Source organism: Calliopsis andreniformis, chromosome 3 (genome assembly GCF_051401765.1).
Source record: "Calliopsis andreniformis isolate RMS-2024a chromosome 3, iyCalAndr_principal, whole genome shotgun sequence".
Classification (NCBI taxonomy): domain Eukaryota; kingdom Metazoa; phylum Arthropoda; class Insecta; order Hymenoptera; family Andrenidae; genus Calliopsis; species Calliopsis andreniformis.
Window position 1 is genome coordinate 9,334,656 of NC_135064.1, and position 19,398 is coordinate 9,354,053.

Here is a 19,398-nt window from a genome sequence, read left to right on the forward strand (position 1 = left end):
TCGAATTTTTTTAATTGAAACGTTTGAATTTGGCATACTTAATTGAATTAAATTCTTAGATGTACAAAAAATACACAAATTGGGGAAATTCAATTAAAGGGAATATAAAAACAGTATCTTAGACATTGTAAGAAAAGTGTTGTTATATTATATTATAATTACATAATATGTATATAGTTTATTGCGCACAGTTTTTCAGTGTTTATAATACGAACTGAGAATTAAACACCACGTCTTCGAAATTACAAAATTTTGTGTAGGTGCAAAATTATTTATATTAGTTTAAAAAGTACATGTACTGTCACAATAAGCCTAAGCACATACGACCACACGACCGACAATTTTGTCGGTCTAACTGAAGGTCGATTACAGACTGAATAGAATTTTATATATCGTTTGTCCTCTTATCCATTGGATAGGAAAAGAAGAATTGTTTGATCTGTGATCAGCTTTTAGTTAGACCCACGAAATTGTCGGCTGTGTGTGCGTCTAAGCTAAAGCATATAATTAAACTACAATAAAATTGTTCTAACTTGCTTGTTTAAAATTTGTTTGTGATAGAATTGAGTTACAGATTAATGGATTAGATAATCCAAGATTTAATACAAATAATTTATTAAGATTTGTACGATTTCATATTGTAACATCAAGATTACTCAAAGCACATGCAAAAGCTTTACGATAGCCTTATCGTAGTAATAATTCTATAAAATGAATGCAAAAGCAAAAGGCTTGTGCATTGATATATCTTTGTTATAGTGATCATAAAAAAATCGAACATGATCAAGTAGAACCAACACAGACCTGTGTTATTAAATTATTTCACTACACTTGAAAAATATTTATAACAAAAATTAAGGTTAAAATTAATTACATTAATACACTAACAACTGGAAATTAGATTAGGCACATTATTTTATAATACCGTTACTTGTATAAGAAATACTATGAGCGTTATTCGTCTTGAAATAAAGACATGTCAGGGATTAAAAAATTTGTTTAGTAAATATACTATAAAAATATTGATACATCATCTGTCAAATGAAATCAATATATAGTAATCATCCGTCGACAATGTATTAATGTGAACCTTCATTTTCGTTACAATAGATTTATATCTGCTTATCTAAAAACAACAATATTAAAATATTCACAATATATGTATATATATATATATGTATATGTATATGTACGTATAAAATGATTATGAAGTTATCGGTAAATTTAAAAGCATATTTACATAATTTCATTCTCCCTTCCTGCATAAAAATAAAAATTTCATAGTACACACAGACATACATGAGTTCTTTTTATGCAAGACTTATTTAATAATTAATAGATGTTATATTTAGTTGTATAGGTAATTTCAAATTCCTATAAGAAAGTAGAAATAATTCGATATATTTACTATAATAGGCAAATAACTTATATCTGAGTAAAATTTATGACATATATCTGTAAGTCTATATTGTCAAAGTCACGTCTAGTTAGGAAACATTGCATTATGTGCTACAATGAAATAGCATATCATAGTTCTAATTTATATACAATTAATAAAGATTAGCTTTTGGTAAAAATAGCATAAATAAAAATCGTTATAAAATCTTAGTAAGAGAATTAACGTTGCAAATCCATTACCTTGTTGTTAGCAGCACTTATTGCTGTATACTTTTAAAACACGATTATTATACAGTTACTTTTCTGATTATGCATTTGCTAAATAAAGAAATGTAATTTAACATTTTATCAATTTCTGTAAAGGTAGAATAATTTTATGAAATATGCCTCTTTTTCTGTGGTTCAACTAAGAAATTGACTGTGGTTTTATGACATGAACTAACTCTAAACATTTTCATTGAATGAAAATGAAAAGCATTTCACATATGAAAGCATTCGCAAAGGTCACTTACTGTACATTAGTATTTCTCTTACTGCACTATTATGTGCATAATATAAAAATGTTATCATTAATATTGTGCGACGCAAATTTGAGGTTTCTTTTCATAGATCTGCTAGCCGTGAACGTTAATAAATTCCCTTTTAAACATACAAATACTCGTTCATCGAACACTTCCCAGTGAAAACCATTCAATCGTCTCGTTCGTTAACTCGAGACGTCCAAGTGGTAAGCGTATTCCACCAAGAAATTCATTTTCTTGTAAAGTATCGTGATTCCATATCGTAGCTTCTAATGTTCTTTCTTTAATAACATCTAAAGACATTCTATATTCCAACTACAAAAAGCAAAAAAAAAATGGATTTATAACTACTCATTATGTCTCATCAAAATAAAAATGTAAAATAAACATTCATTACCATTTCCATAAACGAAGGATGGCAATTCTTTTTGACAACTTTCGTCTTCCGTTTTGTTTTTTTCGTGGGATCAGGTTTAAGATACACTTTTACATATGTATTTGGTTCTTGTCCATTTGCTACCTTCGGCAAGCCTCTTGCATGGTGAATCATTACATAAAACGCTCCACGAGTATAATGAAGAGACATTTTAATTTGCCCACTTTGTACATTATCTCTCACTCTTTTCTCTGCCCACCAATTACCAACTGAAATAAAATATAAGTATAAACAATTTATGAAACTTAAATTCTATGTAACTGTTATAGTAAATTTAATTATACCTTTCACTTTACGTAAATGAATATCAGCATTTTGTTGATCTCGTAGTAAAGGATGAAAAAAGGTGTATACTAAGTCGCTTTGCGAGATTTCAGGTGCCATTTTAAACAAGCTTACGAGGAATTTTTCGATATCTGCTCGACGTTTATCGGCAACTTGTTTTATGTTAGATCTTCCAACACTTATGCCACTTGGTAAGCTATATAATACATGTTAAAAATATTAATTCTATCTGCACCGACTTGTTTCATATAAATTCTATAAATTTCTCAATTATTTAAAAGACAACAAAAAAGAGAAAAAAGGGGGTCTCTTATGAGTTCATAACAATTATTTTGCATGTATCAAATATTGTGATCTGATTAGATAGCATGCTACAAAAAGATAACTAAATCCTGTGTTAAGATATAAAATATTTTACATTTACAATCAATGATATAACATGTTTTTATTCCTTATCTGCAGCTACTGCAGTTGTTCATAGTGCTAATTACGTGTTTAAACTGTGTAATATTTTTTATTGTATAACAGATTACTTTTACTGTAAAAGTTTTTATACAGGTATGTATCATTAGAACTCTTTACAGTACGCACAATAAATTTAGAACGTAAAAGTTTGTTTTATTTTCAAAGGAAACGGTTGCGGAATTAGAAATGGGTTTTAAACGATTTCGTGCTCAAATAACAATAGAGCATAAACTGCCTAAACTGCCGCCACCAGAATTTTATCGAAAAATATCTGAAGATACTTCAAAACAAACCAATTTAAATAAGTCATTTAATTCTAATGTTAAACAATAAAATGGTTCACCTCATTAATGAAGAGAAAGTAACATGAGCGAGATATATATGTGCAAACATAAGAAAATCATGAAGACAAATCACAAACTTGTATCGAAATTGATCAAATAATGAACTACAAAACAATGTAAATAATTACAATAAAAGTATATTTACCTTGCCACTTTTGCAAGAGGAAAGTGTATGCATAATTTCTGGTAAAATTCACAAAATTCCTTGTACGATCGAAATAAATAAGTAGGATCTGCATGACCTTTCCGTTGTATGCGCAAAATATACATATAATATTTTTCGGGATCGTATCTTTTTTGATATCCATGTACTTGAACACTCGTCAATTGACCTTCTTGCTGCATTCTGTATAAAAATTGAAGAAATATATTAAGACCTTTATTTTACGCGCTGTATTATTTTGAAGAAGTTGAAGAGGCTTACGTATATGTACGTGGAATGAAAGACAATAGTGCTCCATCGTTATGATCGCCTGAGAATCTTAGCTGTGCCAAATTATGCAAGAAAAAGTTGAATTGTGTAAACCAACTCTTAAGCGAACTTTCTATCATCCGGGCAAATGTTGCAGCTGCTTCTGGATTTGTTTGTTCAGGGAGTAGAGCTTTTTGTACATAACTAACTGCATCGACAGTTACCCCAGGAATACCAGAAGAAGTCATCTGTGAATTTGTGTAGTTATTCATTTTTGACTTGTTCACTACTTCTTTAATTTCGATATCACTAAGCTTTTGATTTAGTTTGTGTATATCAGACACGTTTCTTTGGAATAGTAAACTATCCATCTTTCTGTTTGTTTTATCGTTGAATTATTCACTTAAATAAACTGCGTAGAAGTAATTTGTATATCACTTAGAATTAATTTATCCTGCGTTAAGATTGTTATAGCCGTTATTAGTTAGTTCTCGAGCGCGTTTGATTCTTCTCTTAATTAATTCGAACTGCTGTACTTTATGATATTATGAGAGCTCGGACGATAAACACTAATTAAATACATCGCATATAGTTTAGTGTGATAGCGGAGCAGTTTCTGATAAAATGTGTGGATAAGTCCTTCCGTTGTGGTTTTGTTGTCATAAAAGAATAACGGTTGAAATTATACTATCAAGTTAAAAATAAACTTTTGTTTTCATTAAAATTATTATTATGCGACAAAAATATCTTTGCGCGTCAAATAAATAAATAATCGTATTATAACAATATTATAGTAGTTTAGACATTACTGTATAGTAGTGTAGTATTTGTAGCACATGCAATTTGATACAAACATACCAATCCAAAAAGGTGGAGAATAAGGTTTCCATGTCTTCGAACCACATTGAAAGCTTGACAACATAAATCCACAAAATGATGAAATTTCGCTGACGGTTTGTCACCACCATTTATAACATATGCCATATCAGATGTTAGCACGAACGGTGTCCTATCCCTAATTGAAAAGAGTGTAACATTTTATTATAAATATAAAATGTGCAAATTTGTATATTTTTACCTTTTAAAATTTCCAAACATTTGCGCGTCACCTAAGAATTTTCCGAAATCGATATGGAACAAGTGACCCGATGTTTTTAACATAATGTTATCATTATGTCTATCACAAATGCCCAAAATGTAAGTCGCGACACTATAGCCTGCACAGGATGCAGTGAAGTTTTCTACAGCTCTCTCATATTCTAATTCCGAAGGATTATGCTTTGCTAACCATTCAGCTATTGGTCGATCTTTAAAGGAACCAGTTAACCCGAACTCAACTTGTATTTTTCTCAGTGTTTCAGCATTTGTAACCATTTCTATCATTCCGCGCTTATAACCAGTGGGCACACAGGCGAATGTTACCATCTTAAGGTCAAGACCTTCTTTCAACCAAAGTTTGTCCATAATGCGAACCATTTGAAGAGTTAGCATATCTTGTTGCAAATCGTCTCCAACCTTTATAATTATTTTAACTTCAAGTAAAATATTGTACTTAATTATGTAACAGATATTTGTTTAATAACGTACCTTAAAAATCGCAGGACAAATCACGTCGTCGCAACTGACGAAGTTAATCTTTAATGGCAGAGTAAACGACGGGAAATATGAACAGGTTTGTACATTAATGCCAAATACTTGTTTACTAGGAGATAATGGTAAGCATGTACCATCGTCTTCCATTAACTGGCAGTGTATGTTTTGTAAACCAACTTTAAGTGCATCCAATCGTAATGAATCCTTTGTTTGTTTAATATTTTCTGCGATTTCGTGTAAATTCTAAAAAGATATAAATTGCATTATTGTCAGTAATAAATTTATAAATACATATAACACATAAGGATGAATTATACTTTGACAAGTAATTGCTGTTTAAGAAAACTGTTTCTTAATGCATCGCCAATAACTGCTAGTAGGGCTCGCAACATCAGTTGCAACCTTCTATGATAACGCGCGTAGCTGATATCTTTATCATCTTCTGGGGTTGTTTCAGCAGAATTCTGAAAGCAGGAAAAGAAGGGAATAGTTAAAATTTATATTTGTGTAACTTAAATATCGGAAGCATATTAGAAAAGAATTAGAATATAGTTACATAGGAAAGATTTCAAAAGTAAAAATTGATGTAGGCAAGATCTGCAAATCTTGTTCTATGGATGTAAAAACTTATACAATCCATTATACATTTGGTGGGAGTTGTTCTTTTTATTTTACAGGGCATCCCAAAGTTAAATGACCAGACGTGAAAATATGTAATAATTACATTTCTTTTTAGCAATAATAATAAACCAACACCATTTCAATGTTATTTACTCCTATATTTTTGTAACTTCAGAAGTCAATATTTCTTGAACCTTTTACGAGCATACTTCCAGAGGAAGAATTTGTTTGATTTTATGGTTCTAAATTCATATCTCAAATCTGGCCATTTAACCCTGAAACACCCTGTATATTTAAATTATCGAAAGTGGTAAGAAACATAGATTTGACAACCATCTTTCACGACTACCACCCAACCTGTACCTGAGGACTTTGTCCCGGTAATGCTTGCGTTAGAAGCCAGTAAATATGATGCGCTACTCGTGGTGAAAGTAATGCTCGTTCTAATAAAAATCGCGCAAGTGGTGACGCTTCATATGTTTCATGTTTTAGTGCTTGCAACAATTGTGGCAAATAGTCTACGAGTTCATCGTTACTTAATTCTCGAATCCATCCGACAGCCATTTCTCTAACTTTCATATCTGGAAAACTATAAAATATCTATGATCATTAAAGCTATTGATAAATGTGGAAATATTTGAAATATCAAATTACCAGGGCAGTAACAATTGCAAAGCTTGAACTGGTGGTAAAGGACTCCAAACTCTAAGGGATGCATGAAGATCAGGCAAGCATGCCCAATCCCAACTATGTGCAGCAAGAAGTACTTTAGGTAAAGCTTCAGGTTTATCATGTAAATAGTGACGTTTTTCCCATAAAATTTCTCTTTCTTCGATAAGTGGTCTGTGGATAGGAAAAATGTTAAAAATGCGATACAAATGATTATGAACTTAGAAATACATACTTTGAGAATGTATTTTGTTGCGTGATATCTATCAGCAACTCTTGCGTATTCTGGTCTAAAGAATTAAAATCAAGGGACTTTACATCGTAATCTTTTAATTCTGTGGGGAATAATAACTTTCCCCCATAATCAGGTAATTCTAGGCCTATAATAGGATGTGTATCACTATGGGGATGAATTCCAGGTGTTGGAGCAGGTCCTAATCTTTTATCGGCAACCGCTGGCCAAAGAGATAAGAAGAAACTTCCTTGACTCATAATCCTGTAATAAAAGAAAAACTGTATGACAAGTAAAAGCAAAGCACATGAACTTTGTAAAATTCTCTTATATAAGTTACCCTTCATAATCAAAGAATTGTATAGCTCCCCATCCTAACTCTTCTTTTTGCATAGTATTTTCTGATGCATTGGATTCATGTTCGGTAGGTTCTAATGTGCGACCATATAAAACTAACACTAGTCTAGCTTCTCTTGGTACTTGACATACGCTTATTCCATGAAATTCCAACCTTTGTATCACAATTAGAATGTAAATTTAAGAAAGTATATATAATTTTTAAACAGCAAATTATCAGATAATTACCATGAATTAAATAAAATTCTTGGGTAAAAATTAGAACTGACTGCCATAGGTTCAGATAAAACTGGATTTCCTACTGGTCTGGTCCCATGAAATATCTGAGCTGCGACGATGTAGTCATCATGTTTCCATGACCCTGGCAATCTATGCAATGCTCCGACACGGACTAGTACACTGTCTAATACTTCTGACGACACTAATGTATCTATTATATGAAAATATGACATCAAATGAGACGTTCTTAAAATTTAACAGAATATTATCTAAAAAGCTTAATGCTCTTCTTACTTGTTGAGAAATCTCCTCTACTACTTAATTCGAAATCAACTCTAAAAGCGTGGCAATAAGTTTCTACAAGATCTTGAATTGCATCACGGATTTTGCGACAATGGGAGGCAATAACATCTGGGAATTTTGTTCGTAACGTTACAACAGAATAATCACCATCCTCGTGTAGAATTTCTGGTTTTTTACATTCTATATTTGTTGTATGAGCTTGTGGTAAAAATTTACAGCAAGCATTCACGAAATTATCAACAGCTTCTGTAATCTCAAATGTTTCTATATTTCCCATTAAAGCGCAGACTGCTTTTACCGCTTGAACAACGCTACGAGGTTGTAGTTGAGGTAAAAGACTAGAACTATGACTGGTCGTTGCTAATTGTATAGCAGCAGTTTCTACGCGTTCCATTTCTTTTTCCACAGTTTCTGTAATTTTTATAAGTTTTATAACCACTCCATTAACATTTTACAAATTCTATTATAGTATACACACCTAGTAATATAAGCAATGTGTCATAAGAAATAAGCTGTAATGGTTCATTAGGAAGAATGTCCTCCAATTTAAGACATTGATCACGATTATCATCTTGAAGCTAAAACATTAACAATTTAAAGAACTGCTAATTATAATATATTTACTTACGACTAAATACTTACCGTTCTGGCTATAGATTGCTTTATTTGTGCTTTAATCTGAATAGCCAATTCAATGTCTTTTTCTAACTTAATACACTGATGTATGTATTCATATTGGGCTAATGTTGTGTTAGGTGCGAAGTACTCTGCCAAACCCCACACCCTCAAGCAATATTTTTCTATATTTACTGTATCTTCATCTTCTAAGGAACATGCAACATTAAGAATAACATGCTCGACACTACAGTTTACTGAAAAGAAAAAAACACTGATCGTTTATCAATTTATCAATAATCGTTCAGTAATTTTATTTATGTCCAAAAATTTACCGTCACAAGTAAATGAAATGGACGGAGTATTCTCATCAGAATCTGTTAACTGCGGATGAACAACCAATTTTATACTTGTGCCATCGGGATATAAACTTTCCATCATTGGACTAATTATATAACCAATATTTGTACTAGGATTATTAAATGGAAAATCACCTGCACATATTTCGAATATTAATACACATCTAAAATGTTATCGAAGATAGCTAATTGAATTTTTGATACTTTACTAACTTCTTACAGACTTCATCATCTTATAAAATGCTTTTAAATCACAATCATGGAGTGATGGTCTAGCTTTCTTTACTGTTACATTTTCGTATAAATGTGTTTGCCGTTTCTGCTGTAAAATTAAAGTTATTGTAAAATCAACTTGTTACGTACACATTTTTGTACATGAATTGTTATATTTACTCTTCTATCCAAAGAAGTTCTTCTTCTTTCGATAGTGTTCCAAGCAGATGAATTTCTTGGAGGTAGTGGTGGTGGTGCAGCTGGAGATACAGCTGGAGATTTAGCAGATTTTTCTACAGCTACATATACTGGATCTGAATTGACGCTCTCATTTGTGCTATACATGTAATCAAACGGATCAAATGGGTCGTACACTGATCCACTCACTTGTGATTGTGCCTCTGTTTAAACAAAATATATTACTACAGCATTCCAATATGTACGGATTTATGTAAATATTCTACTTCTATTATGTGAATATAAATTCTTAATATTACCATCTTTATGTCCCTGTGTTGTATCATTATCTTCAGTCTTAACAAGTAAGGGATCGAACGCTTCCAACACACTAACTCGAACATTTGTTTTATCATCTACTTGATCGAACGAACTCAAATCTATAAGATTATTATTTGGCTTTTTCTCTATCACTTTTAATACATTTAGCTGCTCATCATCCATCGAGAATGTAGGTTTTTGAACACCACCAACAGAAGAAGTAATACTTGGTCTGTAATTCATAGGTAATGGAGGTATCTGTAAAATAAAGTAATAAGAATTATTCATGCTGAAAATTGTAATATATAATTTTTTATACATATAAAGCATAATTCAGCGCATGACATTATAAAATATAAAACTTATAAAAACAACTAATAAACTTTAAATAAAAATTAGTATAATATTATTAAATCAGAAACCATATAATCGTAATACGCAATATACCTGCACCAAAAAATAATTTTTTAAATCACAAGAATTCCATGCAGGCTGTAATACAAATAATTAATAAAATTGTTATTTTGATTAAAGACATATACATATCCAACTTTAAAAGCTTTAAAAATCAAATATATGTAGCTTACTTGTGGTGTTATGTCAGGTACAGTATTGTTAATACTACTCGATCTTGACATGATGGGACTAATTGTTGGAGTTCCAGGTGTGCATGGTGCTGTGGAAGATCTGGGATCAGGAGAGAGTGATTGATATCGGAAGTCCCTAGAATGATAGCCTGCAGAGCTACTACTGCGAGATACCCTTGTTGTCTGCTTTTTTAACAATGAAGGATGAGTTTCCCATTTTGGTTCTACTGGTACTTTTCTGTTACAAAATAAAAATAATTTATGATTGACGATACAAATAAATATTTTTGTATAAATAATAAGAATATGCTGTTATGCAAAATTACAGATACTCGAAACTTAGTTCGGGTCGGGATTTCGGAAGTTTGTAACCATACAAGTATTAAATATTTAAGTTCAAAAGTATTTTTATATTATGTAATGTAACTACATCTAAAAGTCCACAAGCAAAGAAAACACTGCAAACTTTTGGGATCCTAATCTAATTCTTAGTATAATTTGCAACATGATCCAAACTCAAAGTTTTGGATAATTATATAGCTCATCAAATAGTTTGATTAAAATCTTACATTGGTGGAGGTGGACATGAACAGTAATCTGTTAAACTATCTTGTTTCACAGGACTGGTAAAATTGATCAAGTCAACAGACTGTCCTTGATTTGTTGTAGCTGATGTTGAATTTCTTCTAGATGGAACTGGTGGTGGTGCTAATATCACAGCATTTTTAGACTGATTGGTATTAAAAGCTCCAGGCCTGGGTCTACTTCTACTCTGAAATCTATAATTTCATTTTTACTAACAATGAATTGCTCTTATATAATACTCCTATATCGCATAATATAAATGTGCTAGAAAAATCTAACTTACTTTTCAACTTGCTGTATATTATCTGCATCTGATGTGCTACTATGAACAATGCTGTTTCCTCCATGCAAATCATTTTTTGGGACACATGATTGTTGTATATTATTGGACTCCGAACGCTGCTTTTGCAGTTTAAATTTTTCTAAAGCTAGACTCTCTAAACTCAGTGCCTGAGCACGTTCTAGGTCCTCTTGGAACTGTCGTTCGTAATCAATCACCACGGACCTTTGGGTACCTGTATCTCTATTATAGTGTGACATCTACAATTAAATTAGAAACTGGTTAGTACATGAAAGAATAACAGAAGCATGTTGATATAACTATACATGTATATTTAAGCGACTGGAATCTCTCTATGTATTAGTGAGTTACTAATAGTAAATGTATTCAATGGATCATGTCGAAACAATGTGACAGAAAGAAGATACAGGAGAGACTTGTTTACGTATACTGTCACTCTAACCTACACCTAAGGTATACGTATACAAATACTCTTTAAACAATTGACAGAATTAAGAGAACAATAATTATAAAAAAAAAACTTACACTTGACGGTCTCATAGATGCTAATTACTAGATACTGACAAAACATTCTCAACAAGTTTTACAAGTTGTAACCTTGTTAAATGAACTAAAAGGTATTCATTTAAAAGAATCGCGTAGAAATGATAATGAATCGTAACATGCGTGGCAGAAAAGAAATGCATCGGCACAGAATCTATAAATGAAAAGGCTACGTTATCAATTTAAAGAGACGGAAGTGTTATGCGTTTACGTAAACAGGTTCACGGTCTCACCGTAGCATTATTTCCAGCGGAATGTCTCGCAGTCGACTGTTATAGAACAATAGGTAATTGGGAAAGAATACTGTCACCTAATCAAGAAAACGACATTTTTCAGTGTTGTAATCGGTCGTCGTGTACAAACGACCTACCGTATACACATATGTATCTACATACAATTCGCTTTATGAACGAAGAGTGCACTGACTTGAAGCTGCTGCCACCAATAGACAACGAACATGCAAAAGGCACACATAACAAACTCGAAGGTATCGCCTGTGTAACGAAATATTACGCTCCGTGTATGCGTGCATGAACGAGACCGTCTCGCACCTAACGACAGGCGCAGTGGTCTAACGAAAGACCGACGACGCCGACGGTGGTACGAGCGTCATTGAAAGCGACGACAATGTACAGTTAGAAGATACGTTAACTGTTTACAGTGCGTCTTCCGATCAGCTGGTTAATCTGTAAGGCTTGGACAGCCGAGCCTTATTTGATTAAAACTGATTGAACGTATGGAATGCGTGGGTTCGCTTACGGTTACGAATACTAATTTTGTATCAGTGATACAGAGAGTCGATGCGTAAAAGAGCGCCTATATTAACAGTAATTAAGATTTATAAAAATGCTTTCATTGTATTTCTTTTCTTTTTAAATTAGTTTTTAAGAATTTAACGGATTGGCGAGTCTGTGTGTCATTTTTATTATTGTTGTTGATGAGGAAACGTAGGGAAGTCGAATGTACGAGGAGGGTTGGATAAAAGTTCAAAATCCAAAGGTCTTCAGTGATTTCTTGATGCGTATTAAAAGTAAAAGTATAGAAATACGTCATGTAAGCGTGTTGAAATTTTAATTAAAGCTGTATGTACTCAGCGTTTCACAAACGGAGAGTTTTCCTAATTATACTTTCATGAAGAATGGTTAGATTTATTCTTTGTGTAATGATACTAGTGTTGCGCACTCTTTTTATTTTATGTTGTAGATTAAATGTAAAAAATAATTCTTAATCATTTAATTTTATCATTCATTTGATAAAGTATGTATCTCATCCTATGTATTTTTTATTGCAATCACACGTTTGAGAAGCTCGCGAGCCCCCTTACCATTTTCGTGTCATATCCGATGTTATCGACTCAGTCTAAAATAAGATTGCAGCGCTTCAGTGCTAAGAACGGTAGGAATTAAAGTTAGACGTTACCAACAATCAGAAATATTTCAAACATAAACAAAATTAAATATTCATATTTTTTATGAAAATATTATCAAAAACCTAAAAGTAATAAGAATTGTGATAAATCCTGGTAATTTTACCATAATAGAAAAATTAGAATAAAAACAGTGATTAGTTATTATTTTGTTATATTGTATTATAATTGTGATAAAGGATAATAAACAAATTTATACACATAAGAATATATCCAGAGGCCAGAAAAAAAACGATCCACAACCTCCGGATTAAATTGATTAAGATTAAAATATACTCCCCTATACCTTGTCGATAATTATATCTCACAATCAGACAAAAAATAGCATAAATCTATAATTTTTATTTATCACAATATAGGTGTTAACAAAGTGTGGAGTAAGTCTATCATTCGAAATATTTTTTGTCACGCGCTAGAATTAAATATCTTCAGTAGAATTACAACTGTACACAAAAGTGCATTCTTCAAAGCCTAAATAATAATACCTAATACAAAAATATAATTCACATGTTTGCTCTCAAATCTGTTCTTTATCTTTAGTGGGATTTTATGAAGGCAAGAGGTATTAGTAATAATAAATTGATTCATCGTTGAGAAAGTTTTCTTATGCCTCCAGAAAATAACATTTTCGGTTAAAAAGTGAGTAATATTATTGACTCACCCTCATACTGTTCCTGTTAGATAAGATTCTATGTATTATGAATTACTATTTTCTTTTTAGACTTCTGTCTCGCTTGTTTTATATAAAAACAGATACGCAATGTGACATAATAAAATATTTCTATGAAAGATAACACGCTAGCTCCCAGAAATAAACCTGCCGCTCCTCCAACACCAACTATAAAATAAACACATGAATTCATTTTGTTCGTTCATATTTGTTTCAATTTACAAGTTACTTACTCAAGAATTCAGTAAATCCATATAGCAACGATCTATAGTAGATAACTTGCGGAAATTCGATGAGCAGTTGACCGTATGATGTTCTCGTCGGCACATCATATCTAAAATGAAAAAATGTATCACTCTTATGTATATCACACTTCTAATTTATTTGAACAAAAATAGTAAATTTTGATAAATACAGTGGGGTTGTTTCGTGAATCCTTATTTGGTATTTAACCACATCGCAATTTGGTAGACAGCCACAGGAAGGGGGTGGATTTGCATCGAGGAAAAGATTCTTTGTTATGCTACCAATGCAACGAAGCTGCTCTGCGTTGCACACATCTACACCATCTGTAGACATTACAATTAAATAATATAATCAATTACGATTTTTTAGCTACCAAATGACATCAAAAACAGAAAATCGAAAAAATGGATTTATCAAGTTTCTCCTTTCCCTGGAGTCATCACTTGTTAATATGGAACAAAATAGCGATGATCTTTAAAACTCAGAAAAAATGATCTTGAGAGAAAAAAACATGGATCACAATATTCTTAACTTTGAACCAAATAAATTTGTCCTAACTCGTTTTTCTCGTATCACCAAAAATTAGGACGCACAACATAAAAAAACACCCTGTATAAAACTGATAAAATGGATTATTATTATCTGTAACTCCAACTCATTCACCCTCAGATAATAATTAATAAATTAACTTTGTCAAAAGAATTAATTTCTCGTGAATATTCGAACACAAAGAACTTCTTTTGTCAATTTCTTCACCTGTGGGCCTGGAGAAATGCGGCCGACACTTGCAATGATCCTTTATCACCTGCATTCTGCACTCTATTGCACACATGTTCCTCGTGTAAACGGGCCACAGTTCTAGGCCATTATCGCTGTGGAATTTACATTTCCTTTGGTGGATTGTCAGTTCCCTGACCTTTGCTTGCGTTTTGATCTCGGATATGGACATGATGAAGCGTTTCATTATTTGAACGTGTACCTCTGCCATGGGGACGTCGTATGACAGCACTTCGAAAGGGTCGCTTGCAGCGAACTGCATTGAAAAAGAATAAACTTATAATATTAATTGGTTCTATATGCATTTTCGATATTAGTAATGTAATTCTTTAGGCACTGATGAACCCTTTGCGGTACTTTTTTTCTTTGTAGTATTTCATTTAATATTTATATTTCGTAAAAATAAATAATGTTAATGTTTAAAGTTCACGATATTCATGGTGTCCTATATGCACTTTATATTTAAATACTTTAATTCTTTGTGCATTGACGATACTTTGCTATTAAGTACATTAAAGAGTTACAAGTTACAAAAATTAAGAAATTAAATATATATATTTTTTTAAATGTTTTAATTATATTATTGTTGCATGAAATAAGCAATAATACAAACTATATTGTTACCTGAGCATAACTGTCCACTGCAAAATTTTCTTGAGACCCGTCATTATTGCGATCATAGTAACGTATGTTGTCACGTATGGGAATGACAGTCCAGTTATTAGTTGTCCAATATCTGAAAGAAAATATGAGAGTTAAATATGCGTTAATTACTCGGCAATGTAGATTTTTACAACAATGATGGCATTAAAAAAATATTAACTCATGATTAGCGTAAATCGCAAAGACGCTTCTCGCTGCTAGACACACCCCTTTCTCTGTCGCTACCCATGTTTCATAAGGGTCGTTCTCCTTCAAAAGCTGGGGTGGAATATTTTTTCGCAAATCGTAGAGAATTTCTAACCATTTGCTGGATGGTACCTTGTCGAATAAAGGTGTATTGGACATGTTCTGGTAATCGACATTAGCTAGAAACGTGAAGAACTGCTCTGCCTCTGGAGTGTGTTCAATCCCATGCCTGTAAAAATCAAATGAAACTTGTAAGCTTGTTTTAAAGAAGATTTTGAGAGAGTATTAATTATAACATATGAGAATACAAGTCAAGAATGCCTGTAATACAGTATTCTCACGTATCGAATATTGAATTGTCGAAATTTTTTAGTAGATATGCGAAGAAAAATCGTGTATCAACTTTTGGGAGAACATTGTAAAGAAGAGGCTTCAATCTTCAGACTGATGGTGATTTTAGTTCCATGAAACATTTTTTAAACTTTTGGGAAACGTTTAAATTTGAACAGCTTTTTAAAATAAAATTATCTTCACTTTCTTACTCGCTTCCTAGTGTAAAAGGATTTTCAAAAAAATTCAACTTAGGGATATGAAAGTAGTGGGTTACACCTTTAAAATTACCCTAGGATGATTATTATACGACTTCTTTTCGCGAAGATAATCCGAAGATTGACATTTTCGCAAAGTGGTCATAAACTTATGACTGCTACTATAGTTTAAGGACTTTTTGGGAGAACTTTTTGAGAAGAGTTGTCAGTTTTTTTTGTACCCATTAAATGTACGATATCGAATTTTTAAATTCAGTTTGATTTTGCTTAATGTTGTATCACTACTATGTGATTGAGTACTTATATTATGAACACAACCATTAGTGATTGATTGAACACGATTTTAGAATTGTCTTCCTAAACCTCGTAGATAATTTGAAGTTTAATTCTGAGCACCTGATACAGTATTGATCTTCTCATAGAATCATCATGGATTCTCGTGGTTGTATGCTAATGATGTGTGGATAGAGATATGGGAAAAGGAAAGAGCATTGGTTGTTTTCATCTCGATACTAAAATCTGGATATACATACCTTAACGTTGCCACTTACTTTTCAAATGTGCTAGAAATTTTGCTGTGCTCTATGTTCGGTATAGGACAAACAAATATGGCTGGCTTAACTATCTTGAATCGATCACGATCGTTGTTTACCACAATGACTGTTGCGTTGTTCTGGTAGCGATCCCAAAAGAGGGATGACAAAAAGATCAGGGCTAAGAGGGCTACAAGAATAAAGAGGACTGCCAGAAATCTACGCAGCCAACGAGTAATAATGACATGAGTTTTATATTAAAATAACATCTTTATATTTCTGTTAAATTTGTCTCTAAAAATACTCTGTATACTTGCGTTCCATGATAGTTTCCTATAATAAGATCACAAGTTAAATGTTATAACTAGATTTATAATTAGGCAGCAGGTGTTTATTCATTTGCGGAAAATCAAATATGCAAAATCCACAGAATATTTAGAGCAAAATAGGTGTTATAATATTTAGAATTTGGAGTACGAGTATCTTTACTGAAATTTCACTTCTTCAATTATTATGCCTATAAAAACCTTTTCTTTAGATTTTAAACAGAATACAATAGCCGAGGAAATGAAAAACTATAGAAAAACGATAATAATCAATACAATAAAAATAAATAATATATAAATAATATCTACGTATTAATAAATTCCAAAATGTACTAAAACTAAACTAACGATAAGCATTCAAAAAATTGTGAATGTTCCTTGACCCTGATAAGGCCTTTTATAGTTAATTTCTTTTCACTAGATACTAGAGAGCTTTTATGCTTATACTTATTCCACAAAAGCTTCCATAGAGAAACATTTCGAAAATGATCTTTGACAGTAGAGGTATCAAAGCTTGTTCGTTAATAATCACTCACTTCTCGACAGGATGTCTGTGTGGTGCCACTAAATGGTTCAGGCCGTGGATAGACGAGGCACTAGCGAATTCCACCAAGTATTTACCAACGTTAGTCTTAGGACTGATGGTTTGCATACCAACGTGGTCTGGAACACCCGCTGGCACGGACTTAATTTCCTTCAGGGCGGCTTTCTGTCGGGTTTGGAAGTCTGACAATATCTCATTGTCGTAGAAATAATCGCTTTTCTTTGGCATCAATTTCGCCACGTTCGCCGATATCTTTGGCATGGTTCCTGTTCTCCAACGTACCTAACTGTTTTACCTCGAGCCTGCGCTGGGCGTTTTCGAATCGTAAATCTCCATCGGGTGAAATCTCGACATGCTATTATTAATTATGAACGAGGAACTCAGGGCAAACTGCAGCCAGGGGTAGAATAGATTAGTAGACTGGATGACGTGACTATTCGACTATCTGGCATCTATTTGACGTGTAATAGGTATGTACCTCTGGAAATTATGTACTTGATTCAGGAATGTATAATGCAGCATGTCTTCAGTCATTGTGACAGGTAAATTTGACTAAAAACTCAGTCCTGGTTTTTAATCTTTTTTCCTTGAGAATTCAGTTAAAATAAAATGTACTATAACTTTCAGTAGTGGCATCATTTCAGTAAGCATACTTATATATTTTTACATTATATATTAAGTCAATTACTTAAGTATTAGATTCATAGTTAGACACAATAGCATAATTTGTGACTTCCATTTATTACTATAAAATACACCCCTTCTCATTATTTTATGTTATCCATTGGTTGGAATATTGAAATTTTCTCTTACACAATTATATTATAATAATAATGTATGTTACTGTGATGTTCTCTGCAAAACACAAAACTTGTATTGTGGTATTAATAAAAAAAAAATGTATTCTTATATGAAAGTGCATTTGTTATACTTATGTATGCTAGTTTAGATAATGCATGAGTTCATTATCTAAACTAGAACGATTAATAAATTATACTATTACATATATGCTCCCTACAGATCAATTAGATTTGCACAATTCTTTCTCCCACGTTGATACACAACTATACTACTTGAATCTAATATTGTGAATCGTCTGTACACTGTTGCGAATTCATACTGTACAGGTTTTGATTTTTTCTTTGCGACTAACACTGTATCATTTAAAAAATTTGATTTTCTATTTTGTGACGTATTTTTCAGATACATACTTACAAGTTTTGTATTTCGTTATTCTACATGCTGTTCACTAATTGTAAGTACATTAATGGAACTTGCCCCGTAAATAAATAAATGAATAAAAAGAAAATTTTTATATATTTAAAAGATAAAAGAATGTATAATTTATTATTATTATTATTTTCTTATTTATAATTTAAAGAAATATTAAAAATTATATTATTCTCAAATTATTAAATTAAATTTGGGTATTTAAAACGTACACTAAATACGTGAAGGCTCAAAGTCTGACTATTCTTAACTTTTTCTACTTTAAGCCAAAAACGTTTCCCTTTCCCATTTATCCTCTGAAGAATTTAAAGCTGTATTTCAATAATATTACTCTTAGTTAAAATTCACGGGCAACTTTGTCGAAACCAACGCAGGACATCAAAAAATCTTATGTGATTTAAAATCACTGTCTTTCATCCTGTACCACCAATTATGGGACGACCTGTATAAATCTCTGTTACGTCTTTATTGACTCACATTGCGTATTCTGGGATCAATTACGACGTAACTTCGAGGTATTACTGAACCAGTGGAAACTTTGTTACGTTCTCCATTACCACATACACCATCACACTATTTCATTCATGTATGTATTGAGCTTAACAGCTTCCCCTGAGTACTTCAACTGATTTACAACTTCACATCTTCTCTACCCCCGATCGATAGGTAACAGAGAGGGAAAAGGATAAGAAG

The 19,398-nt window shown here is 32.0% G+C and overlaps 2 protein-coding genes across 2 annotated transcripts; both read right to left on the reverse strand.

The window, feature by feature from the left end:
* Positions 1–1,505: 1,505 nt before the first annotated feature.
* Pi3k68d (phosphatidylinositol-4-phosphate 3-kinase catalytic subunit Pi3K68D) lies at positions 1,506–11,825 on the reverse strand. Its single transcript, XM_076393159.1, has 25 exons — positions 11,790–11,825; positions 10,996–11,252; positions 10,697–10,906; positions 10,128–10,365; positions 9,540–9,798; positions 9,223–9,443; positions 9,043–9,151; positions 8,806–8,964; positions 8,498–8,727; positions 8,334–8,433; positions 7,847–8,266; positions 7,562–7,763; positions 7,317–7,487; positions 6,980–7,240; positions 6,730–6,918; positions 6,439–6,664; positions 5,772–5,918; positions 5,449–5,697; positions 4,940–5,376; positions 4,720–4,876; positions 3,874–4,109; positions 3,595–3,795; positions 2,640–2,836; positions 2,317–2,564; positions 1,506–2,234 (listed from the first exon to the last, which is right to left on the reverse strand). The coding sequence occupies exons 2-25, from the start codon at positions 11,250–11,252 to the stop codon at positions 2,061–2,063; spliced, it is 5,298 nt and encodes a 1,765-aa protein (XP_076249274.1). The 5' UTR covers positions 11,790–11,825; the 3' UTR covers positions 1,506–2,060.
* Positions 11,826–13,473: 1,648 nt separating this feature from the next.
* Positions 13,474–17,736, reverse strand: LOC143177180 (pickpocket protein 19). The gene is made up of 8 exons (XM_076374993.1): positions 17,468–17,736; positions 16,624–16,824; positions 15,499–15,753; positions 15,300–15,411; positions 14,655–14,931; positions 14,068–14,221; positions 13,886–13,986; positions 13,474–13,820 (listed from the first exon to the last, which is right to left on the reverse strand). Exons 1-8 carry the CDS (start codon positions 17,734–17,736, stop codon positions 13,672–13,674), a joined length of 1,518 nt encoding a protein of 505 aa, XP_076231108.1. The 3' UTR covers positions 13,474–13,671.
* Between the last annotated feature and the right edge of the window lie 1,662 nt (positions 17,737–19,398).